This window comes from Eptesicus fuscus, chromosome 1 (assembly GCF_027574615.1).
Source record: "Eptesicus fuscus isolate TK198812 chromosome 1, DD_ASM_mEF_20220401, whole genome shotgun sequence".
Classification (NCBI taxonomy): domain Eukaryota; kingdom Metazoa; phylum Chordata; class Mammalia; order Chiroptera; family Vespertilionidae; genus Eptesicus; species Eptesicus fuscus.
This window is the reverse complement of record NC_072473.1, coordinates 124863455-124889789: the sequence shown is the minus strand read 5'-3', so window position 1 is coordinate 124889789 and position 26335 is coordinate 124863455. Positions and strand designations below refer to the sequence as shown.

Genomic DNA, 26335 nt, shown 5'->3' with positions numbered 1-26335 from the left:
TGACCTCTGAGTCCATCAAGAATCTCAATGCCCCGGAAGCGGCCAGGTGCGCATGCTCGGCGACCGGCCACTGATGCAGACCCAAGGGCCGACGCAGCGACGCCAGACTGGCCCACCGCCATGCACCGGGTGCACCGGAGCTTCGCCGAGCCGCCGCCCGACGAGTTCTGCAGCAGCCATACTGGAGCTCTGGAAGGATGGCCAGGGGAATTGCTGAGGGGGGATTGACCGGCAGGAATTGGGATCGGGAAGACGGGGCCCCGCTGAGACCTGGGTGCGGGCGGGGTTGCGCGCCTCTGGGCTCGGGTGTGGTCACACGCCTCTGGATATAAGTGAGGTCTCAAGTCCCTGGGTCTAGGTGAGGCCACATGCCCCTGGGTCCAGGTGAGGCCGGACTCCGGGTCCGGGTGAGGCCAAGTGCCCCTGGACCCGGATGACGCTGGATCCCGTGCCCGGGCGAGGCCAAGCGCCCCTGGGTCTGGGAGAGCTCACACACCCCTGGGTCCAGGCGAGACCATGCGTCCCTGGATCCGGATGAGGCCTCGTGCACCTAGGCTCGGGTGAGCCCAAGTGGCCCTGGGTCCGGGAGAGGCCAAGCGTCCCTGGGTCCGGGTGAGACCATGTGTCCCTGGATCCGGGTGAGGCCTTGTGCACCTAGGCCCGGGTGAGCCCAAGTGGCCCTGGGTCTGGGAGAGCCCAAGCGTCCCTGGGTCCGGGTGAGACCATGTGTCCCTGGATCGGGGTGAGGCCTCGTGCACCTAGGCCCGGGTGAGCCCAAGTGGCCCTGGGTCTGGGAGAGGCCAAGCGTCCCTGGGTCCGGGTGAGACCATGCGTCCCTGGATCCGGATGAGGCCTCGTGCACCTAGGCCCGGGTGAGCCCAAGTGGCCCTGGGTCTGGGAGAGGCCAAGCGTCCCTGGGTCCGGGTGAGACCATGCGTCCCTGGATCCGGATGAGGCCTCGTGCACCTAGGCCCGGGTGAGCCCAAGTGGCCCTGGGTATGGGAGAGGCCAAGCGTCCCTGGGTCCGGGTGAGACCATGTGTCCCTGGATCCGGATGAGGTCTCGTGCACCTAGGCCCGGGTGAGCCCAAGTGGCCCTGTGTCTGGGAGTGGCCAAACGTTCCTGGGTCTGGGTGAGACCATGTGTCCCTGGATCCGGGTGAGGCCTCGTGCACCTAGGCCCGGGTGAGCCCAAGTGGCCCTGTGTCTGGGAGTGGCCAAACGTTCCTGGGTCTGGGTGAGACCATGTGTCCCTGGATCCGGGTGAGGCCTCGTGCACCTAGGCCCGGGTGAGCCCAAGTGGCCCTGGGTCGGGGAGAGGCCAAGCGTCCCTGGGTCCGGGTGAGACCATGTGTCCCTGGATCCGGGTGAGGCCTCTTGCACCTAGGCCCGGGTGAGCCCAAGTGGCCCTGGGTCTTGGAGAGGCCAAGCGTCCCTGGATCCGGGTGAGACCATGCGTCCCTGGATCCGGATGAGGCCTCGTGCACCTAGGCCCGGGTGAGCCCAAGTGGCCCTGGGTCTGGGAGAGGCCAAGCGTCCCTGGGTCCGGGTGAGACCATGCGTCCCTGGATCCGGATGAGGCCTCATGCACCTAGGCCCGGGTGAGCCCAAGTGGCCCTGGGTCTGGGAGAGGCCAAGCGTCCCTGGGTCCGGGAGAGATCATGTGTCCCTGGATCCAGGTGAGGCCTTGTGCAACTAAGCCCGGGTGAGGCCACGTGCCCCTGTGTCTGGGAGAGGCCAAGCGTCCCTGGATACGGGTGAAGCCAGATCCTGGGTCAGGGTGAGGCTGTGCGCCCCTGGATCCATCCGGGTGAGGCTGGGTCCCAGGCCCGGGTGAGACCACGCGCCCCTTGGGTATGGGTGAGGCCACGTGCCCCTTAGTCTAGGTGACGCCGTGCCCCTGGGTTCGGCCAAGACCAAACCAGAGGGAGTCGGACCTCCGTTACCACCATTTGTCCACCATCCAGAGCTGAGGGGTCAGTGCTGACATGTACACATAAGGAACTACTGGACATCTAAATTGGGTCTCAAAAGAACTGTTGGTCCAGGGGGAAGCTCGCTACAGATAGATTCATTTGACTGTCAGCATAAATATTATTGCTCGTCTCACATTCAGTTCTTATTAGTATATATCTAGTGACATATGATCTCGTTCATCTAGAGGAAATGATGAACAACATAGACTGAGGAACAAGAACAGAACCAGAAGCAAGGAGGCATCGATCGGACTATCGGGCCTCAGAGGGAGGATAGGGGAGGGTAGGGGGAGGGTGGAGGGAGGGGGAGAGTTCAACCAAAGGACCTGTATGCATGCATATAAGCCTATCCAACGGTTAAGTTCAACAGGGGATTGGGGCATGCGTGGGGAGAGGGGTGGGATGGGAATGGGGGGATGAGGACAAATATGTGACACCTTAATCAATAAAGAAATTAAAAAAATAAATAAATAAATAAATAAAAAAAAGAAATAAATATCAAAAAAAAAAAATAAAAAAATAAAAAAAAAAATACTAAAGGGATAACTCTAAGAAGAAAATATAACCCTTGTAAACATATACACACCCAACATATGAGCACCTAAATATATTTTTAAAACTCTTGGTAGACTTTAAGGGAAAGATCAATAGCAATACAGTCATAGTAGGGGGCTTTAAAACCCCATTGTCATCACTGGATAGATCTTCCAGACAAAAAATCAACAAGGCAACAGTGACTTTAAATGACAAACTAGATCAGATGGATTTAATTGATATTTACAGAACATTTCATCCCAAAGCTGCAGAATATACATTCTTCTCAAGTGCACATGGGACATTCTAAAAGATAGACCACATGTTAGGACACAAAATAAGTCTTAACAAATTCAAAAAGATTGAAATCATATCTTCTTGGATCACAATAGCATGAAACTAGAAATCAGCTATGATAAAAATAACTTAAAAACACTTAAACACGTGTAGGCTAAATCACATGTTATTAAACAATGAAAGGGTTATCAATGAGATCAAGGAAGAAATTTTAAAATGACCTGAAAACAAATGAAAATGAATACACAACAACCCAAAATCTATGGGGCACAGCAAAAGCAGTCTTGATAAGGAAGTTCATAGCATTACAGGCCTACCTCAAGAAACAAGAAAAATCTCAAATAAACAATCTAACCTTACAACAAAAAGAACTAAAAAGAGGGCAAGAAAAGCCCAGAGAAAGTAGAAGGAAGGAAATAATAAAGATCAAAAAGAAAATCAATTACTTTCTCTGAACTCCAGTTCTGGGTGAGACTCTGGGGGACCCAGGCACATACGGGGTGAAACTGGACTGTCTGGCATTGGGACAGGAACATGAGGGTGGCTTTCTCTCATAGGTGCTTGCAGTGATCATTGTTCCTGCATGGTGATATGGGACGTGGAGAACCAGGGAATTCTCTAGTTCAGGGCAGCCATTGCTGTTTGCTCAGACCTGGTGATTCCCAGAGACCCCACCCAATTACAACTCCACCCAAGCTGTGCACATCGGCTTTTGCATGTGAATGGCCTGTCCTTTCTCTGCCTAAAACCTGTCAAACTGCAGCTGGGTCAGAGAGCCCCAGAGATTCCAAAAGAAGGCCCAAGGCCAAGCAGCAGCAGCTGCCTACCTTGTATCACAGCTGGGCCTAGTCTGGGCACTTCCAAACCCCATACAAAGAGGAGGAATCTGCAGATGTCTCTGTAGCTCCTGCTGGGCGGCCCCAACCAGTGGCTGACCATGCACCTCCCTGGAGATCCAAGAGCCAGTGTACCCAGTGGTCAGTGTGAGACCATACCAGATTACAACTCTTCACATCCAAAAGAGACACACTCAAGGGACAGACTCAGTGAGCACCAAAGCCCCACTGAAGCAAGTCCTGCTCCAAAAGGGTGTCTCCTGTGCAACAGATCTTCCAGTGTAGACACAGATGGTCATCACAGCCAATTGGCCTGGAGGTCAATTCCTCCCAGTGATACCAACAGCAACCAAGGGTTAACTACAACAAGACTGTGCAAACAGCCCACAGAGGGGTGCACCAAGAGCATCCACCTCAGGTGACTGGGGAGGCTGAGCCACTGGGCCCTATAGGACACCTACCACACAAGGCCACTCTATCAACTCAAGGAGACTTAACAGCTACCCAGTACATAGAAACAGACACAGGGAAGCAGCCAAAGTGCAGAGACAAAGAAACAAGTCACAAATGAAAGACATGGATGAAAGCAAAATACTGGATATAGAGTTCAAAACCATAGTTATAAGGTTACTCAAGAATCTTCTAGAAACCTCCAAGAAATTTAGTGAGATCCTCAAGGATATGAAAAAGGACCAATCAGAAATTAAGCATACACTGACTGAAATAAAGAATAATATACAGAGATTCAACAGCAGACTAGAGGATCCCAAGAATCAAGTCAAAGATTTGAAATATGGCCGAAACTAGTTTGGCTCAATGGATAGAGCGTCGGTCTGCGGACTGGAAGGTCCCGGGTTCGATTCCGGTCAAGGGCATGCACCTTGGCTGCGGGCACATCCCTGGTAGGGGGTGTGCAGGAGGCAGCTGGTCGATGATTCTCTCTCATCGATGTTTCTAGCTCTCTATCCCTCTCCCTTCCTCTCTGTAAAAAAATCAATAAAATATATTTTTTTTTAAAAAAAGATTTGAAATACGAAGAAGCAAAAAACACCCAAGTGGAAGAGAAAAAATAATCCAAAAATATGAAGATAGTGTAAGGAGCCTCTGGGACAACTTCAAGCGTACCAACATCTGAATTATGGGGGTGCCAGAAGAGAGAGAGCAAGATATTGAAAACCTATTTGAAGAAATAATGACAGAAAACTTCCCCTACCTGGTGAAAGAAATAGACTTACAAGTCCAGGAAGCACACAGAATCCCAAACAAGAGGAATCTAAAGAGGACCATACCAAGACACATCATAATTAAAATGCCAAGGGCAAAAGATAAAGAGAATCTTAAAAGCATCAAGAGAAAAACAGTTACCTACAAGGGAGTACCCCTATGACTGTCAGCTGATTTCTCAACAGAAACTATGCAGGCCAGAAGGGAGTGGCAAGAAATATACAAAGTGATGAATAGCAAGAACCTACAACCAAGATTACCCAGCAAAGCTATCATTTAGAATTGAATGTCAGATAAAGAGCTTCACAGATAAGAAAAAGCTAAAGGAGTTCATCACCACCAAACCAGTATTATATGAAATACTGAAGGGTATTCTATAAGTAGAGGAAGAAGAAAAAAAAAGGTAAAGATAAAAAATAATTAGCAATAAAGTGACAACAAATACATATCTATAAACAAGTGAACCTAAAAATCAAATGAATAAAAAAACCTGATGAACAGAACAGACTGTTGAATGTAATAGAATCAGGGGCATGGAAAGGAAGCAGACTGACAATTCTTGAGGAGAAGGGGTTGTGGGGGGTGTGGGAAGAGATTGGTGAAGATGATGAGGTCAGTAGTAGGGGGAAGGCCTGGAGTGGGGTGGGAACTGGGTGGATGGGAGTTACGGGGGAGAAAAGAGGAACATCTGTAATAATCTGAACAATAAATATTTTTTAAAATAACAACAACAACAAGGAGAGCCCTGGCTGGGTAGCTCAGTTGACTAGAGCATTGTCCTGATATGCCAAGGTTGTGGGTTCAATCCCAGGTCAGGGCACATACAAGAAACAACCAATGAATGCATTAATAAATAGAACAACAAATTAATGTTTCTCTCTCTCCCTTCCATTCTCTCTAAAATCAATATTTTAAAAAAAAAGAAAAAGGTACAAAGAGAGAGGACCCAAATAAATAAAATCAGAAATGAAAGAAGTAAAGTAACAACTGACACCATATAAATACAAATGATTGTAAGACAAGTACTATGAACAACTACGTATATGCCAATAAGCTGGACAACCTGGATGAAATGGACAAATTCCTAGAAAAATACAATCTTCCAAAACTGAATCAGGAAGAATCAGAAAGCCTGAATAGGCAAATAACAACTGATGAAACTGAAGCAGTAATCAAAAAACTCCCAGCAAACAAAAACCCTGGTCCGGGCAGCTTCACAGGGGAGTTTCAACAAATATTCAAAGAACTAACTTGGCTCACAGCCCACTGAGTGTGCCATGAAGTCACACCCGTGCATGTACAGCCACCTAGTGACAAGGGCCTCCAACTGCACATTTTCTCCTCTTAGAAGTCACAGGAGCCCCTGTAGTTCCACCCAACAAATCATTCTTACACCAGCAGGAGGTGAGCATGCCATCCCTTGTTTTTTTAAAAATATATATATTATTGACTTTTTTACAGAGAGGAAGAGAGAGGGATAGAGAGTTAGAAACATCGATGAGAGAGAAACATCGATCAGCTGCCTCTTGCACACCCCCTACTGGGGATGTGCCCGCAACCAAGGTGCATGCCCTTGACCGGAATCGAACCTGGGACCCTTGAGTCCGCAGGCCGATGCTCTATCTACTGAGCCAAACCGGTTTCGGCCATCCCTTGCTTTTTTAAAAAATATATTTTATTGATTTTTTTACAGAGAGGAAGAGAGAGGGATAGAGAGTTAGAAACATCGATGAGAGAGAAACATCGATCAGCTGCCTCCTGCACACCTCCTACTGGGGATGTGCCCGCAACCAAGGTACGTGCCCTTGACCGGAATCGAACCTGGGACCCTTCGGTCTGCAGGCCGACGCTCTATCCACTGAGCCAAACCGGTTAGGGTGCCATCCCTTCTTGATGACACTCTCCATCAAGCAGCACCCTCAGAATATGTGGGGTGCTTTGTGATTAGCAGTTACTTATTGGGTCCAGCTGGGGAAAGCCGAGACTCCCACTCACACTGCAGGAGAGGGAAGCAGAGAACCCAGCTGTCACCGTCCCCGGGGGCAACTGGACCAAGTGCTCTCTGAAGGCCGACTCTGGGGTTTGGGTAGCGGCTGCCGGGAAACCATTTTTACAGGTGACGCCTGGGTAGACCGTCACTTCTGGTGGTCTCCAGACCCGAAAGAAACCTTCTGGCCTCTCCCCGAACTTGCTGATGGGGTCCCTGAGTGCAGGTAGCTAAAGGGTTGAGATGCCAAGGAAGCCCAACTGGAAACGTATTCTGAAAGTTAGGGAAGTACAATGGTAGTTGTATTCCCAACTCACCCTATCTCTGTCGAGAATACAAGAGCACCAATTCCCTCCCAGTTCTCATGGGGAGACCTGAGATTGTTTGGGAAGACTTGGAGAACCACAGATCCCTCCAAAATGTCACCCAGCTGAGAGTTCTGTAAGTCTTGCTCCCAACATTCTCAAGAAACCAGTTTTTTTCTGCTAAAAAGGTCCTCTCTCTCTCTCTCTCTCTCTCTCTCTCTCTCTCTCTCTCTCTCTCTCTCTCTCTCTCTCTCCCCCCTCACCCCATTCCCCACATCACCTACTGCATCCTTCCCATCACTCCCTCAGAGGTCATCCTGGAATCATCCAACCTAAATTAGCTGGAAGAACAAATATGCAAGAATTTGGTGATGGGTATTTATAATTTGGTGAAGATGATATTTCAACTCAGTGGGGAAATATGGGTTAGTCAATAACTGGTGTTGGCACACCTGACTAAAACTTTGGAGAGAAAACGAAGTTAGATCCCGATGTCCTTTATCACTGACATTAGTTTCCCAAAGATTAAAATATTAAAGCCCTAAAGGATCATGTGAGTGGAGAGTTTTATAATTTTATCATCACTTTTTTTGTAGGACAAAACATCCAGGAAACATCATGAAAAAATTGATCACATGAATACATTTACATTTTTTATTTATGCATAGAAGAGGACTGTGAACAAAGTTAAAATGCAGCAATGAGGAGGGAAAGTATTTTCCAATTAGGATAAAGATTTGATATTCTGAACACGTACAGAGTATTTACCCATCAATATGAAAAACATGACTGTCCCAAATAGACAGTTCTCAGAAGACGATACGCCACCGGGCAAATGTCACACACATTATCATTCAATTACATTGAAATCAAAAGGAAAGTGGAACACGGCTGAGATGTGATTTCGGTTACTATATGTATTTAGTTTTACAAAAATGTAAAAGATTGAACATATTCTGTGTGGGGTGAGATGTAGGAAAATGGTGTCTTTCATACACAATTGGTTAGAGTTCAAATTGGTGCAAACTTTGCGAGGCAATTTGATGATATGTATCAAATACCTTTTCGTTTTGTTTTGTTTTGAATATTGCTGGAGGTATTACATCTGTCCCCTCTTTTCCCCCATTGACCCCCTCCAGCCTGCCCCACCCCAGGCCTTCACCACCCTATTGTCTGTGACCATGGGCTATGCATATATGCACACAGTTCTTTAGTTGATCCCTTCCCACCCTTCCCCGCCTTTCCTCTGACATTCTGCACTCTGTTCCATGCTTCCATGTCTCTGGATCCACTCTGTTCATCAGTTTATTTTATTAATTAGATTCTACATATGAGTGAGATCATGTGATACTTGTCTTTCTCTGACTGGCTTATATCACTTAGCATGATACTCTCCAGATCCCTCCATGCTGTCTCAAAGGGTAAGATTCTTCTTTTTACAGCTGCATAGTATTCCATGTACCAAATACCTTTAAAAGGGGTTATACTTCAACCCAACAATTCCCCTTCTAAATATCTATTGCACAAAAACAAATGTACCAGGATATTTATTTCAGAACTGTTTATAATACTGAAAAATGAGAACAGCATAAAGGCCTATACATAGGGGACTGGTTAAAATAGCTATGGAATATACATTTGTGGGTTATTATATAGCCTACTGCCTCCTATTTTGGGATAGAGAAACTTTAAAAGCACAAAAAGGTGCCCAGCCAGCATGGCTCAGTGGGTGAGCATTGACCTATGAACCAGGTCATGCTTCGATTCCCGGTCAGGGTTGCGGGCTTGATCCCCAATGTGGGGTGTGCAGGAGGCAGCCAATCAATGATTCTCATCATTGATGTTTCTATCTCTCTCTTCCTCTCCCTTCCTCTCTGAAAGCAATAAAAATATGTATTCTTTAAAAAGCACAAAAAGGTGTGGGAGGAAGGGAGAGGGAGAGAGAAATAACATCCATGCAAGAGAGAAACATTGATCAGTTGTCTCCTGTACACACCTGACTGGGGATCGAACCTGAAAACCAGTTGTGTGTGCCCTGACTAGGAATCGGCCTTTCTATGCACGGGACAATGCTCCAACCCACTGAGCCACAGTGTCCAGGGCTGGAAACATTTTTTAAAGGATTCCCCAGACATCTTTGAAAAGAGAAATAAACTAGGCAAACATCTGGAAAGACTGATTTTTTAAAAGTTACACATTATGAATAGAAATGTTAGGAGTAAAAAGTATACAATACAGTACAGCAGATATTTTTAAATGATAGGATCAATTTATTGCAGTAAATTTGAAGTGATTAACTGAACACTGTGCTAAGAAAATATAACTTACTCAAGAAACAAAACACCTGAGTACAACTAAATTCAGTTTCAAGAAAATTGAATCAGTGGTTTAAAATCTACCCTCACCCATATGAAATCCATTAGATCTAAGCAGTTTTACCAAGCATTCAAAGAGCAGCTATTCCTAATGTTATGCAAACATTTATACAGAGAAATTATGAATGTTCTCGCAGCTCACTTAACAAAGCATCATATATTAATTTCATGCACAAATACTGCGGTTTGTATCCTTAAGAGAAAGGGCCTGGTTCTTGTTCAAAAGACAATGACGATACCGTTTTCCCACCCAAATGGTAGCAGGGTGTGCATCTGCAGCTTTTACTTTTTTATTGGGGTCACACCTTACACATAATTGTGTCTACTGGCTTTTTCACACCAACCTGCTACAGAGCGTGTTCCACACCCCAAGGTGTTCACAACCCTCGCTGTGTGGGCCCCTGTGGTCGAGAGGGAAGCCTCCTCTTTCACCACAACTTTCGGCAGCTACAGATGATGATGCAGCCCGGCCAGCGTGGCTCAGTGGTTGAGCGTCAACCTATGAACCAGGAGGTCAAGGTTTGATTCTCAGTCAGGTTGAGGGCTCAATCCTCAGTGTGGGGCGTGCAGGAGGCAGCCGATCGATGCTTCTCTCTCATCGTTGATGTTTCTCTCTCTCCCCCTCTCCCTTTCTCTCTGAAATCAATAAAAATATATTTTTTTAATTTTTAAATGGTGGTGCAGTGAGCATGTCTACAATGCCAAAGTCACAGTACCTGTCTCTTACGGTTAAACAGGCCGAGAATGTTCGTTCTGCCAAACCAGTCCACAGGAGTGGCACCACGGACCTATCTCCTGCACCTCGCCAGCAGGGCACCAGACATCATTTGTTGCACTTTGGAAATTACTTTTTGTTCAGTTGGAGTCTGTGTTGTTTTAGTGACTGGTGAAAGAGAAACGCTTTCTTGTTGTGCGAACTGGCCATCTGGATTTCTCGTAAGCATCGAGCAGCAGGTGTGTGAGCAACAGGGAACAACATAGGTTCTGGCAGGATGTGCTTCTAGCTATCTACTTCCCAACGCCAGGCTCATGAGAATCAAGGGGCCACAGCTCAGAAGGCAGGCAAGCTACTTCCCTCACCGGAAGAATCCCACCACTTGTTCCGGAAACCCAACCAGAGCAAAGCCAGAAAGAAGAAAGAAGAATCCCTCTTCTGGGCAAACAGCCTGGCTCAAAATCTCTGGTGTAGAATGTAGAGTTGGCCCTACAGAAGGAAGCAGGCAAAAGGGAAGGTTCAAAAGAGCAGTGGTTGCCTGGCCAACATGGCTCAGTGGTTGAGCGTCGACCTATGAACCAAGAGGTCACAGTTCGATTCCTGGTCAGGGCACATACCCGGGTTGCGGGCTTAATCCCCAGTGTGGGGCGTGCAGGAGGCAGCCGATCGATGAGTCTCTCTCATCATTGATGTTTCTATCTCTCTCTCCTTCTTCCTTCCTCCCTAAAATCAATAAATATATTTTTTTTAAAAAGAGCAGCGGTTCCCAGCCACAGCCCAGTGCCGTGGTCAGCCTCTGACTCAGGTGGTCCAGGGCCCGGGCAGGAACATTTGTAAAGCTCCCAGCTGCTGCCACTGCTGTGCAGCCCTCATGGGTGCCACTACCGGAGCCTCGGGAAAGTCCCCCCCAGAAAAAGAATGTCCACCTCTCACTGATCCTGTGTCATACCTGCTTTCTCTCAACCCCCCTTCAGAAGAGGGAGCTGGTCAGAGAAGGACTCCTACGTGCCTGTGTTCACCCTGTGAGAAGTACAAAGCCAGTAGCCACCACCCAGGGCACAGCTGGTCTAACAGCTCCATCGTACTGCAGCCTACCCCCTCCTCCTACTCACATCTGCTGGAACAGTATCACAGACTTCTGGAACATGATGAAACATGGCTGCCACCACTCACACTGGGTGGCGATGATCTCGGGAAGGATAAGAGCATGCTCCGGTGTTGGGAAAAGGAAAAGTGTACTTGTGAGCCTGGCTGGTGTGGCTCAGTGGTTGAATATCAGCTTATGAACCAGGAGGTCACAGTTCAACTCCTGGTCAGGGCACATGCCCAGGTTGTGGGCTCCATCCCCAGTAGGGGGCGTGCAGGAGGCAGCTGATCAATAATATTTCTATTGCATCCATCATTTATGTTTCTATCTCTCTCCCCCCTCTCCCTTCCTCTCTGAAATCAATAAAAAATATATATATAATTTTTTAAGTGTATTTGCAGCTGGCCAGCATGGTTGAGCATCGACCTATGGACCAGGAAGTCACGGTTCGATTCCCAGTCAGGGCATATACCCAGGTTGTGGGCTCGATCCCTGGTCAGGGACGTGCATGAGGCAGCCAATCAATGATTCCCTCTCATCATTGATGTCTCTCTCTCTCCTTCCCCCTTCCTCTCTGAAATCAATAAAAATATATATATATTTTTAAAAAGTGTGCTTGTGAGAAGCATCCTCCCTCCACCCCGTCAGATCATGAGGTGGCCACAACTCCAAACCCAAAGCAATGGAGGAAGGGTGGGGAAATGTGACTACACAAAGGTAACAAACTTCAAGTCCAAACCACGCTAAGTACCGAGTCATGGTGGGAAAAAGATCACTGCAACTTGGAAGAGCTGAGTACCGAGTCATGGTGGGAAAAAGATCACTGCAACTTGGAAGAGCTGAGTACCGAGTCATGGTGGGAAAAAGATCACCACATGGAAGAGCTGACCCCACTAATGGCCAAAGAGCTCCTACAAAGCGAGGAACAAGAGACTAACAGCTCAAGAGCAAACTGGTCAACCGATACAAACAAGCCATTCATGCCAGAATTGGAAAGGACCCTGAAGCTGTGAAAGACGCTCAAGCTCACTCTTAATGACAACTACATGATGGCAAAAGCCCACAGGTTGACACCCCTCACCAGGGCAAGGCTATGGGGAACAAGGAGAGAGCAGGAAACCACACCGGGGGGCACCGGCACCATCTACCCCGTTTGCAGATGCTCAGTGTGGCCGCTTCTAAGAATCTGACTCAAAGACACACAAAGTTGACCCAATGTGTTTTCACTGCGACATTATTTATGACAATTAAAAAGACTGGCAACAAGGCAAATGCCGTGGTGCCGCCTCCCAGAGGAAGAGCACACAGCCCAGGACTGTGCCGGCAGCGCATGCGCTGGAGCTGGGCCAGAAGGAAGGGCTCCCTCCCATCTCAGGCTGGGAAGCAGTCCTTCTCTGAGAGCCTTGACCTTGATTCCTGACTTCCCCAGTGGAGGTGGAAGAGGGAGCCCAAGAGGCAAAGTGGTTCAAGCAGACAGAACGGACAAAAAGAGCACAGCATCAGGCTGGGACCCCGTGGGCCCTGAAAGGGGCAAACCAGCAGCCAGGGAAGCTGAAGCGGAAGTCCCTGCAGCTAGCTCGGGGCGCTCAAAGAAGCAGCCTGCTCTTCGTCACCTCGCCTGGAACGAGGCAGGCGGGAGAGGAAAGCGGAGATTGCACTGTCCTGGGCTGGTCGCTGGCAGGCGGCTCTACTGAATGCACTCCATGACGTGGATCTGCAGGGTGTCCATGTCAGGAGCCTGATACTGGCACTTGGGGCAACAGAAGTCAGGTGGCTCCTCGGGGGGGCTTCTCCTCTGGCTGAACAAGGCGGGGTGAAAGGACTGGTGAGCTGCAGAAGGAGAACAGGCACGCGGTTACAGCACAAACTGCAGGGGGGGAGGGGACAGAAAGTACTGAGACCTGATCAGACCATCGGATCCAATTACCAAGGTCACTGCCACTAGCACCTTCCCTTTAGCATCCCTGGGGTTTGGGGGGGGGAGGAGTGTACCCATGAGAAGCAGCCCATTCGAGCTCCCACTGCCCAGGCTCCCCAGGCTGCCAGCCCCCTGCCCTCCCCAGCCCCTCCTCCTGCAGCTCTCACCTTGGGCAGGGGGCTGGGAGACCTCTACATGCCGCTTCCTCATATCTTCAATCCTTTGAGAAGAGAAACTATGCAATCAATACGTGCAAGCCAAGCTCCGAGCGGGGTGCAAAGCTGATGGAAGGACAGGGCGGCAGGAGGAGAGACGGAGGGCCAGAAGCCCTCGGTCTCTTGCGCTCACCGCTGGAGCCCCCACAGCACCCAGCCCGCTCTGCTCTGCGTGGGCCACGTGCTCCAAGACCTACCTGGCCGACTCCTGACAGCTGGCCTTCAACCTGCTGAACTCCCGCTGCAGCTGCTCCAGCTGCTCCTGCAGCAGCTCCTTCTTCTCGGCCAGCTTCTCCCGGGCCTGCCTCTCAGCCTGGAAATCAGCCTCGTAGATATCCGCCTGGCAGCGCCAAGAGAGAGGAACGTGCCCCCCATCCGTCAGCCACTCACTGGACACTGTGTCGGGCACCAGGGGCGAAGGCAGAGCCCGCTTCCACCCTCCCACGGCCCATGGCATTGAGAGAGTCCCCAGGTGCACTGAGAGGCCAAGGACTAGTCACGAGGTCAAGGGGCTCGAAGAGCTTCTGAGAAGCCACTGCAAAATGACACCAGAGACATGCCAGGTGCCAGCACCAGCAGGCCTGGCCTGCTCACCGGCATGTAGACCACAGACCCCTCACCTGGGCCTTGAGCACCGGAACGGTCTCCATCACAATCTTGTGCTGCTCGGCCTCTTCCTTCAGCTTATCGATCAATTCCTGCTTAGCCACTAGGGCCTCCTCAGCCTGCTGGAGCTGCTGCTTGAGATCTTCCAGCTGCATTCCCTGGGGATAGGGGAGGGGAGCTGATGAAGCCCGAGCTGGCCCAGGCCTGGAGTCGTGCCACCCCCATGCTGGCTGCTACTTCAGGCAAGAAGAACCAAGAGGAACAAAAGATCGGGCCCAGGTGGCCTGCCAGCCACAAGATGCCAGTGTGTGGCCCTGGCCGATTTGGCTCAGTGGATAGAGCATCTGCCTGCAGAATGAAGGGTCCCAGGTTCGATTCCGGTGAAGGGCACATGCCCGGGTTGCGGGCTCAATCCCCAGTGTGGGGCGTGCAGGAGGCGGCCGATCAATGATTCTCTCTCATCATTGATGTTTCTACCTGTCTTTCCCTCTCCCTTCCTCTCTGAAATGAAAATATATTTTAAAAAAAAAAAGATGTCAGTGTGTGCAGGGCACGGGGAGGTGGAGGCTGAAGAGGACCTCTAAGGTCATCTGGCACAAGCTCCCACCCAGGCCAATACTCCCTTCCCAGAATCCCAGCTGGACAGCCCTCCTCCAACCAGTCAAAGGTCAAGAGCCACACTCCCTCCTGAGGCCGCCCACTCCACGCTGAGCTGGTCTCACAAACTAACACTCCACCACACGCCCGCTACACCAAAACGCATCGATCCTTCCACTCTGCCACCTGGTCAAAGGTCTGCTGGTCCCTCCCAGACACCCACATACACACACACTCACACACAGACACTCGCACTCAGACACACACATACACAGATGCACTCAGTCATAGCACAAATACACGAGCACACAAACATACATACACAGACACACATACAGATAGACACATGCACAGGTGCACAGACACAAGGACACATGCATGCACACACACCACCCAGCCATCCTTCTGGAGATCCAAGGGCCGCAATTTGGCAACTAACTCTTCCGGTGTAACCGGTTTCAGGCTTTACCCTTGTTAAGTCTCTTCTGCGTATATTTGTGTTTGACCAGCTCCTTCTTAAATTGTGATCACTAAAAACTGTACCCAGTCCAGCCAGCGTGGCCCAGTGGTTGAGCGTTGACCTATGAACCAGAAGGTCATGGTTCGATTCCTGGTCAGGGCACATGCCCGGGGTTGCGAGCTCAATCCCAGTGTTGGGTGTGCAGGAGGCAGCCGATCGATGACTCTCTCTCTCATCATTGATGTTTCTCTCTCCCTCCCTCTCCCTTCCTCTCTGAAATCAATAAAAATATATTTAAAAAAAACAAAAACCGAACTCAGTAGAGGTCTAATAAGGACAAATTAGAAAAGGGCTCCCCGCTGACTTCAACACTGAGATGGAATCATTCCCAGAGAAATCTGAGCCAGGAGCCAAACTGGTGACGGCTAGCAAGAGGACCCAGCCCAGGGAGGGGGTGGAGACCCAACCCAGGTCACCATAGGCAGCAAGCAGCACAGCCCAAGTGTCCCCATCTCCCCGTAGTCTACCCTGAGCCATCACACTGCAGCCTTGACAAAACTCTAAGATTAAGTCGAGTATCCCTCCCTCGCAATTGGGAGAGCAGGCCCCATAGGGGGGGAGCTGGGCCAGCCCAGTCCCTGGGGTGTGCCCACCATACTCACTCGGTTTCGCTCACTGCTCACCAGGCTACTCTTCATGTGGTTGTCATAATCTTGGAAGAGCTGGTGATAGGCTGCCTGGAGCTGCGCCAGCTTCCTCCTAAGAAAAAGGAGCTTTCACTGGAGAAACCACCTTGTCCTGGACCAGCCACAGCTTTTCCTGCCTCCAACTCCACCCTCTTTCTTCCTCCCACAAACCCGAATGGGGCTCCCAGGGCACAGACGTGCCTTAGAGGCCATCAGTTCCAAGGCATGCTTGGCTAAATAGTTAATATTAGTTTCCTCATACCTAGCATATTTTGAAGTATGAAAAGAAATGTGGATAATAAAATGGAACTGTCTGCACGCTTAAAAAGTCAACTGCACACCCTAGCCAGTAAGGCTCAGTGGATAGAGTGTCAGCCTGTAGACTGAAGGGTCCTGGGTTTGATTCTGGTCAAGAGCATGTACCTCGATTGCAGGCTTGATCCCTGACCCTGGTTGGGGCACATGTGGGAGGCAACCAATCGATGTGTCTCTCTCACATCGATGTTTCTCTCTGTCTCTCCCCCTCCCTTACATTCTCTCTAAAGAATCAATAGGAAGCCTGGCCTGGTGTAGCTCAGCGATTGAGCATTGACCCAGGAACCAAGAGGTCACCAGTTCGATTCCTGGTCAGGGCACATGACTGGTTTGTGGGCTCAATCCCCTGTGGGGGGCGTGCAGGAGTCAGCCAACTGATGATGTTTCTCTCTCATCAATGTTTCCATCTCTCTATCCCTCTACCTAAAAATATTAAAAATAAAAACGTTTAAAAAATAAATGAAATTAAAAAATAAAGAATCAATGGGGGCCCTAACCGGTTTGGCTCAGTGGATAGAGCATCGGCCTGTTGACTGAAGGGTCCCAGGTTCGATTCCGGTCAAGGGCATGTACCTTGGTTGCGGGCACATCCCCAGTAGGGAGTATGCAGGAGGCAGCTGATCAATGTTTCTCTCTCATCGATGTTTCTAACTCTCTATCCCTTTCCTCTCCTCTCTGCAAAGAAATCAATAAAACATATTTTTTTAAAAAGAATCAATGGGGAAAATATCCTCAGGTGAGGATTAACAAAACAACAAAAAAAGTCAACTTCATGAAAAACAGAAAGGCAGGACTAGTCAAAGGTACACCAACAAAAGGAATGAAGGATCCTGGACCAGATGCTGTAAACACGTGGCCAAACAGTGGAGTCTGAATATGGCCTGGAGAATGTTGTCATTTCAAGTATGAATCACTTGGGTGTGATGATGGTTAAGGAACTGAATCCAGCCCCCAGCCACCGACAGTCCCTAGAAGGGCTCTCTCACAGGTAGAAAGCCACCGACACCCCTCTGGTCTCCATCCCTCTCATGTCAGGCACCACTCACTTCTCCTCCGAGGCAGCCTGGCGCTCCATGCGCAGAGCAGCCTCCATGCTCTGGTTCTGCATGCGCAACTGGTCCACCTGCACGCTGTGCTGCTGCTGCAGCGCCTCCCGCTCGCTCTCCAGCTGCCGGGCCTGCTCACTGGCTGCCCGGGCCCTGCATGGAGGAATGGGGAGGTCACGGTGGGGCCCCAGAAGGAGTGAGGGTGCTCACAGGAGCCCTGGGGAAGGCAGGTGGGAGCCAGAGAGCACTAGAAGCTCTGCAGTCTGAGGGGAGAGGGCGGGCACTAGGAGCACGGGGAGGAGTCGTGGTTCAGAACATCCTGTCAATGCCGAGCCAACACAGTGTGTGAAAGGGGGAGGTTTCCCTAGCCAGTTTGGCTCAGTGGATAGAAGGGTCCAAGGTTTGATTCCAGTTAAGGGCACGTACCTCAGTTGCAGGCTCGATCCCCGGCCTCAGTCAGGGAACATGCGGGAGGCAACCAATCGATGTGTCTCTCTCACATCAATGTTTCTCTCTGTGTCTCTCTCTCTCTCTCTGTGTCTCTCTCCTCCCTTCCATTCTCTCTGAAAATCAATAGAAAAATATCCTGGGGTGAGGATAACAAAACAAAAAAACAATAAAACAAAAAAAGGAACCACGAAGACAAGAAGAGAAACAGTCCAGAGATGGAAGACGCTGACGACGCCTTGCCACGCTAGCAGTCAGCAGCTGTGCGTCGCTGCAGGTTGCCCAGGACCAAACCAGAGAGGGTCGGACCTGCATTACCACCATCTGTCTATCATCCAGATATCATTGCTGACATGTACACATAAGGAACTATTTGACATTGAAACTGGGTCTCAGAACTGTTGGGACACTGAAATTGGGACTCAAACATTTTTTGTTATTATATGTTTATTTCTAGTCTGCAGTTGCAAGATTTTTTAAAGAAAAGAAATGGGGGAAAAAATAGATATAGAGGTAAAGAAGCATTGAACAGACTGCCAAACTACAGCGGGAAGGCAGGGGAGGTTGGGGGGAGGGGCTGTAAGAGATCAACCGAAGGACTTGTATGCATGCATATAAGCATAATCAATGGATACAAGACACTGGGGGGTGGGCAGGTGAAGGCATATGCTGGGGGGTAGGGGAGGCTGGGGGGAGGTCAAGGGGGGGAAAAGGAGACATATGTACTACTATTTGTAATACTTCAAACAATAAAAATAAAAACAAAATAAAAAAGGAGGCACTGTCACTGGAGACAGGGATAACTGCAGGGCACCAGGTTAGGCGCAACGTGTTTGTGTCAATGCAGGGGCCCAGCCAACAACGCAGTGCAGGTGCCAAGGAGACCTGGGGCTCAGGTTCAGGCTGATGCCATCCATTATGGGAGCCCCTTCAAAGGTGAAGGAGTGATCCCAGAAGAGGATGCTGCTGCGGCCAGGGGAGAGGAGCTCTCAGGAACCACTCCTTAGGGGCCAAGAGGCGGGGAATGGGGGTCCAGGCAGAGAAGTCTCAGTGGAGGGGCCAGGAGAGATTGGGAGGAGAGGAAGTGGAGGCAGACAGAAAAAATAAGACTTTCTAGAAGGTGTGGGGGGGGAGCAAGGTAAGAAATAGGGTGGGGGTTGCCGGCGGGTGTGGCTCAATGGTTGAGCGTCGACCTATGAACCAGGAGGTCACGGTTCGACTCCCAGTCAGGGCACATGCCCGGGGTAGCAGGCTCCATCCCCAGTGCGGGGTGTGCAGGAGGCAGCCGATCAATGATTCTCTCTCATCATTGATGTTTCTCTCTCTCTCCTTCTCCCTTCCTCTCTGAAATCAATAAAAATATAAAATAAAATAAAAAGAAAAGGGTGGGGCAACTGGAGGGAGAGGCAGGATCAGTGTGCTCAGGCAACTCTTTCCCTCCCAGTGACTATTCTAGAAGTGGCAAGGAAGTGACTGGCCCACCTCAGTGGCTCATTTGGAAATCCAAACATCCACACCTGTGAGGAGAGCCTCCCACCGGCCTGGCCTGCCTGGGGGCAGCAGTAGCCTGGGAAGGAAATTCCTCTTTCCCTCTGTACTCCTGCTGTAGCAGCTCGTGTCTTCTCCCCTGGGTCCCCCCACAGCCCCCAGTCTTCCAATTCAGGCCCCATATTACCCCACAGTCCCCGATCTCCCGTCTCCACATTCATATCCCCCTAAATCTACAGTTCCAGGTTCCAACCAACATGTCACCCTGCCGTACCGAGGTCTTCCATAGGCCCCACTAGGAGGGCAACAGTGAGTGTTTCTGGGTGGGGGCAGGTTACTGGGGTTTTTTCCCCACACCCGTCCAAATATACACTGAGTGGCCAGATTATTATGATCTCTGAACGCATAATAATCTGGCCACTCAGTATATATATATTAGAGGCCTGGTGCATGAATTCGTGCATGGGTGGGCTCCGGCCAACCTGGCCAGGGGGAAGGGGACATGGGCGGTTGGCCGGCCTGCCTGCTGGTCAAACTCCTAGTGGAGGGGACAATTTGCATATTAGCCTTTTATTATATAGGATGGCCAGATTATTATGCATTCAGAGATCATAATAATCTGGCCATTCAGTGGATATATATATTGAACACACATTTGCATCTGTTATCAGATAAAAGTTAGGTGCTGATGCCCAGCCAGCGTGGCTCAGTGGTTGAGCATCGACCTATGAACCAGGAGGTCACGGTTCGATTCCTGGTCAGGGCACAGCTCAGCTAAGCACCTGTCTCCACGCCCCTATGCTCACTCACAGTCCTCCAGTCCCCCATCATAGAGGAAAACCCAGAGATACCTAAATGGCCTCAGTCTTCTCAGGTGCCCTGACAGAGGCCTTTAGGTGGGCTTGCCCTCGCCACTCACCTGACTTCCAAAGCCTGCCGATCCTTGGTGGCAGCCTCCAAGCGACTCTGGCTCTCCTGGAGCTCCCCCAGCAAGGACGTCACCTGGGCTTTCACCGAGGCCTTGTCCTCAGCCATCTGCTACATGAAAAAAACCCACTTCCTGTCAGCAATGCTTTGTCACCAGCTGCCCACCCTTGGTAGCCCCATACCCTGGGGAAGCCTGCAAGTGCTAAGATGTGTCACCCCGAGGGCTTCTCTCCTGCCCTTGGCACCCCTACTCATCTCACCTCCAGCAGTTTCCAAACCCCAGCAAGGCAACTGATGCAATGGAAAGGGGTCGAGTCCCATGAGCCCCTCCTCATCTCTGCGGATGGGGTATGATGAGACCCAGCACAGAGCGGCCTCAAGTCTCCTAACACTGACGACCAGGCCATGAGGACTGAGCCCTGCAGGAATCTCTCAGCCTCTCTGAGACCAGATGCCAAGGGAGGCGAGACACAAAGACAGCGACAAAAGTACACGCTCCATTCCACAGGCCTGGGGCCACTAGGAGGTAAGATGGAATGACACTGTTCCGAGAAGACCTCTGCCAGCGACAAAATTCAAAAGTTGTCCAGCCCGGCCGGTGTGGCTCAGAAGGTGAGCGTCGACCTATGAACCAGGACGTCACAGTTCGATTCCTGGTCAGGGCACATGCCTGGGTTGCAGGCTCAATCCCCAGTGGGGGGCGTGCAGGAGACAGCTGATAGATGATTCTCTCTCATCATTGATGTTTCTATCTCTCTCCCTCTCCTTTCCTCTCTGAAATCAATAAAAATATATTTAAAAAGAAAAAAATGTGTAGATCAAGTTTTCAGGCTAAATGTTTTGTTTTTTTAAAAAGAGCCCTTGCTGGTTTGGCTCAGCGGATAGAGCGTCAGCCTGGGAACCAAAGGGTCCCATTCCAGTCAAGGGCACATACCTGGTTGCAGGCTCCTCCCCATCCCAAGCCCTGGACAGGGCTTGTGCAGGAGGCAACCAATCGATGTGTTTCTCTCACATTGATATTTCTCTGTCTTTCCCTCTGTCTTCCACTCTCTCTCAAAATCAATGGAAAAATATACTCGGGTGAGTATTAAAAAAAAAAAAAAAAAAGAGTTGCTCAGCCAGAGTGGCTCAGTGGTTGAATGTCAGCCTATGAACCAGGAGAACATGGTTCCATTCGCTGTCAGGGCACATGCCTGGGTTGCGGGCTCAGTCCCCGGTGGGGCGCATGCAGGAGCCAGCCATTTGGTGATTCTCCCTCATCATTGGTGTTTCTATGTCTCTCTCACTCTCCCTTCCTCTGTGAAATTAATTTTTAAAATATATTTCTAAAAAAAAAAAAAAAGATGTCCAAACTCGCCATTGCCTGATCTCCCTCATCAAACAGCGCGGACCAGATCCCCGTAACCTCAAGCTGCTCTAGCCCAGAGTTGCGACTCAGTCCTCCCCATCGCTGACCTCCGTGCAGTAACCCCTCCATAGTAACCGCCACTCCTGAGGGTGGTCTGGGGGACCCCTCTGGAAACACTGACATCCCTGGGGGTTTTCAGAATGCACGAGGCTGGTCGCACAGGTGGCCAGAGCCCCTAGCTTGGCCGCTCCTGGGAAGGAAAAGGCCTGCCTGCCCCCTGGGCTACCTGCTGGCATCGCTTCAGGTGCTCCACCTCCTGTAGGGCCTGCTCCCTCTGTCTCTTCAGGTCCAGCTTCTCCAGGTTCAGCCTCTCCACCAGTTTCCTGGCCTCCTGGAACTTCTGCATGAGGAACTCCTTCTCCTCCCTCTGGCTGCCCTGGAAACGCTGCAACTCCTCGCAGCACTCCCGCAGCATCTGGTTGCTCTGCCGGATGGCATCTGGCAGCAGAGGAAACAGCCGAGGGGAGGTGAGCCCTGGCACAGTGCACTCCCCATAACCCCGAGCCGCCTCTCACACCGAGTCTCACTGAATGAGAAGCTAGCGATGCCACCTGGGCACCTGGGGCTACGCCTAAGTACCAAAGGAGCAGATTTGGAGCCCCGGAGGCATGATCAAGGGGTGAGGCCCCGTCACACAGAGGAGGGGGGATGCACGACACCCAGGGACAGCCATGGTGCCAGAGGGGCACAGTGCAATGGCCACTGGGACCTGGAGAAACTGCCCTGATTCAGGTGAGGATGTGGGGGGTGAGAGTGGGGGCTGTGGTGGAGACAGGGATGGGGTGGCCAGGAAAAAACTCAACCCCCATCCACAAGTGGGGAGGGGGCAGCTGGAGGATGGCCTTTAGCTGAGGGCTCTTCACAGAGACACCTGGCCTAGGGTCAGCAGCCCAAGACTCCTCCCTTTCTTTCCCAAAGCAGCCCACAGGCCCTTCCCAGGGAAGGCCACGCCCCCTTCCCAGGATAGCCAGCACTTAATGACTAATCAGTATGGAAATGTAAAGGCCTGGCCACATTGGCCCAACTTGGGACAACTCAGAAGGGTCATTCCAGCTCTAGAGCTCCCTGTAAGGTCGGCCTGCACTGCAGCCCAGCTTCTCCCTCTGCCCTGTCCTTCCCTTCCCTACCCTTCCCTTCCCTTCCTCTTCTGGTCCTCAGAGCACTCTAAATAAACTTCCTACCCAGCCAGTGTGGCTCAGTGGTTGAGCATCTACCTATGAACCAGGAGATCATGGTTCAATTACCAGTCAGGGCACATGCCTGGGTTGTGGGCTCCATCCCCAGTGGGGGGCGTGCAGGAGGCAGTTGATCATGATTCTCTCTCATCACTGACGTTTCTATCTCTCTCTCCCTTCCACTCTGAAATCAATTTTTTAAAAGAATAAACTTCCTGCACATTCATCTCGGTCTCACCGTATGCGTCCAGGGAACCCCACCTGAAACGCTGAGGGAGGGTGACTGAGCTTGAATTGCTAGCTGGCTGTCAGATGTCCGCCTAGACCCGTGGTCGGCAAACTGCGGCTCGTGAGCCACATGCAGCTCTTTGGCCCCTTGAGTGTGGCTCTTCCACCAAATACCACGGCCTGGGCGAGTCTATTTTGAAGAAGTGGTGTTAGAAGAAGTTTAAGTTTAAAAAATGTGGCTCTCCGTCGGTCTGCGGACTGGAGGGTCCCAGGTTCGGTTCCGGTCAAGGGCATGTACAGTGGTTGCAGGCACATCCCCAGGTGGGGGGTGTGCAGGAGGCAGCTGGTCGATGTCTCTCTCTCATCGATGTTTCTAGCTTTCTATCCCTCTCCCTTCCTCTCTGTGAAAAATCAATAAAATATATTAAAAAAAAAATGTGGCTCTCCAAAGAAATTTCCATCGTTATACTGTTGATATTTGGCTCTGTTGACTCATGAGTTTGCCGACCACTGGCCTAGACCCAGTAGACACAGAGGCACAGGTGAGCAGAATAAGCCTTCCCCCAGCAGGGCTGGGTCCCCTGACTTTTTACTCCACACCCAGGGTCCTCCTCACCTCGGAGCTCTTGATTCTCCTCCAGGCAGCGCTGGAAGGTCTCGGGAGCACCGTGCTCCGAAGGCAGGTGGAGCATGGCCGGCTTCCCCAGAGAAGGCTCTTCACCCAGCACGTCCTGGTCCCCAGCCGGGCCACCGCTGGGCTGCACCATCTCACACAGCGGACTCTTCCAGGGGGGCCTGCTCATTCACCAAGTCAAGGTTTGGAAGAGAACGGCAGCAGGAGCGTCACACGGGACCTGTGCAGATTCCCCTGCAGGACAAGGAGCGCAGATGTCAGCAGCTCTGGGGCCATGCTGTGGGCAGAATGCCGAGCACTCTGTCTAGTGTCACGGGATGTGAAAATGGGCTTTTTGGTCTAAGAGGTGACCCATACTCCCATTCCAAAGGGAGGCGCAGGCCCACATGTGGGACTTGGAAAAGCCATGGTTCAGCACTGGTTAGAAACGCTTGTCTAGCACCTGTCTCTGGGCTGTAAGCTGAAAGTAAGAATGTCGTGCCCTGGCCGGTGTGCTCAGTGGTTAGAGAGCCAGCCCACACACTGAAGGATTTCCGGTCAAGAGCACATACCTCGGTTGCAGGTTCTATCTCTAGCCTGGCCTGCTAGAGGCAATCAATCACCAATCGATGTGTCTCTCTCACATCGATGTTTCTCTCTCTGTCTCTCCCCCTCCCTTCCACTCTCTCTCTAAAAAAAAAAATCAATGGAAAAATATATCCTTGGGTGAGGATTAAAAAGGAGAGAGAGAGTATAAATGCTTTATTAAGACACATGTATGCCAGGAGATGGGAGATAAAACCCATGAGAACTCAAGAGCCTGACCCTCAATGATGTTTGGAGATGGTCTGGACCAGCGGTCGCCAACCTTTCGGACCTCAGGGACCACCAGTGGCCCGCGGACCACCGGTTGGCGACCTCTGGTCTGGACCATTGCTGGTATTCAACAAGTCGCTGTACCTCATACCACCTACTGCTAAGAAAGAGGCACAGCGTGTGGTTGGCTTTTCAGATTCTGTAGACAACACATGCTACATTTAATTGTCACACCCATGCATTCAATAAGTAATCCATAAGATTGCATGTTTTCAGTGAGACCCAGGGTAAAAAAAAAAAAAAAAAATCAGGATTAACAAAAAATTAAAAAAGAAACAACTCACAAAAGACCACATATTGTATGATTCTGTTTATATGAAATATACAGAATAAGCAAATATATAAAGACAGAAAGCTGCCCTGTCGGGGTGGCTCAGTGGTTGAGCATCAACCCATGAACCAGGAGGTCACTGTGTAATTCCCGGTCAAGGCACATGCCCAGATTGTGGGCTTGATCCCCAATAGGAAGCGTGCAGGAGGCAGCCAATCAATGATTCTCACTCTCCCTTCCTCTCTCTGAAATAACTAAAAAGAAAAGTTTTAAAAAAAAGAAAGCTTAGTGGATGCTTAGAGGTAGGGGAGATGGAGTGATGGAGGTGATAGCTAAGGGGCAAAGGGTTTCTTTTTGAAGTGATAAAAATGTTTTGGAATTACTAGTGATTGTTGTACAACTCTGAATATCCTAAAAACCCGTGAATTGTACACTTTAAACGGGTGAATTCTGTGGTGTGGTATGTGGATTATATCTCAATAAAGCTGTTCTTGGACAATAATAATAATGAGACACGATTATAAGGGGTATAAACAAAATCAGCCATGAGTTGATAATTGTTCAAGCTGGGATGTGGGTACATGGGGTTTACTATACTATTCTTCCTACTTTTGTACATCTTTTAAATTTTCATAATAAAATGCTCAAAGTACCATGTCTCTCACTTGGATTACCGCAATAGCCTCCTAACAGCCTCCTAGCCACCCTGTTCCTAACCTTGCTCCCTACAGTCGGCCAGAAAAATCAGCCTAAAAGAGTAATTCCAATCACTTCCCTGCTCTAATCAGACGCCTACCATGGATCCTCATTGTCCTCCGTGCAAAAGCCAAAGTTCCTAGTAAAGCCTAAAGGTCCGGTACCATCTGATTCCCCATTACTTCCTCTCCAGGTGCCTTACTCCGATCCAGCTATAGTGGCCTCTTTGCTGTCTTAAAAACATGCCAGGATGGACCATTCATTCTCGAGTCACACACACACACACACACACACACACACACACACACACACACGGTAATGAGGTCGGGTAGACATTAATCGTTTTGCAAAGTGAGCAAACGGAGGCACAAGGAGGTAAGATAGCTGCCAAACTGTATTTGGGATCTTTTTAAAGAAGTTAACGACCTCAAATGCTGTCAAGTTTGATGAACAGAAAATGTCTCCGAACTAGAAGTCATCCACGAACTAGGGGCGTGGTCAAACTCCGCGGCCGCGGAGGAGGGACAAGCGGAACAGTCAAGCTCGCCGCCAAAGTAACCTGGCTCCAGCATCGGCCCCGCCTGGGCCAGTGCCCTAGGAGCGGGCGGCAGAAACGGACCGGGGCCCAACAGGAGTAGGAAGCCTGGACGTCCGGGGGAATCTAGGAGGCGGCGGAACGCCCACCGATGGTACCCTGTCTTCCTGTCTTCGGGGAAGAGGGCCACACCTGTCAGCAGAATCGATCCGACGTGAGAAGGGCGGGAGCAGCGGGTCGCGAGCGCTCCTCGAGCCCGTCACTCCAAGCAAGTCCCGATTCCTCGGTAGCTCTTCCCTTCTCCGGCGGCTGAAATCCCCACTTCCGGCTTCCGGTGTCGTTGCCGCGGTAACCGGAAGTAAAACACACAAGCCCCGCCCCCATCCCGGAGGCCGGTAAGAGGTGTGAAGGAGGCTGTTCCCCAAGAAGCCCGAGCCCGCCGGCCTCCGCCGGCCCGCAGGACGTTCCCTAGTGACGTGACCACCCGCTGCTT

The 26335-nt window shown here is 50.5% G+C and overlaps 1 protein-coding gene across 1 annotated transcript; it reads right to left on the bottom strand.

The window, feature by feature from the left end:
* Positions 1-11730: 11730 nt before the first annotated feature.
* On the bottom strand, positions 11731-26289 carry IKBKG (inhibitor of nuclear factor kappa B kinase regulatory subunit gamma). Its single transcript, XM_054713298.1, has 10 exons — positions 26035-26289; positions 23468-23719; positions 21675-21886; positions 20033-20151; positions 17179-17331; positions 15794-15890; positions 14089-14232; positions 13666-13808; positions 13421-13473; positions 11731-13165 (listed from the first exon to the last, which is right to left on the bottom strand). The coding sequence occupies exons 2-10, from the start codon at positions 23652-23654 to the stop codon at positions 13023-13025; spliced, it is 1251 nt and encodes a 416-aa protein (XP_054569273.1). The 5' UTR covers positions 23655-23719; positions 26035-26289; the 3' UTR covers positions 11731-13022.
* Between the last annotated feature and the right edge of the window lie 46 nt (positions 26290-26335).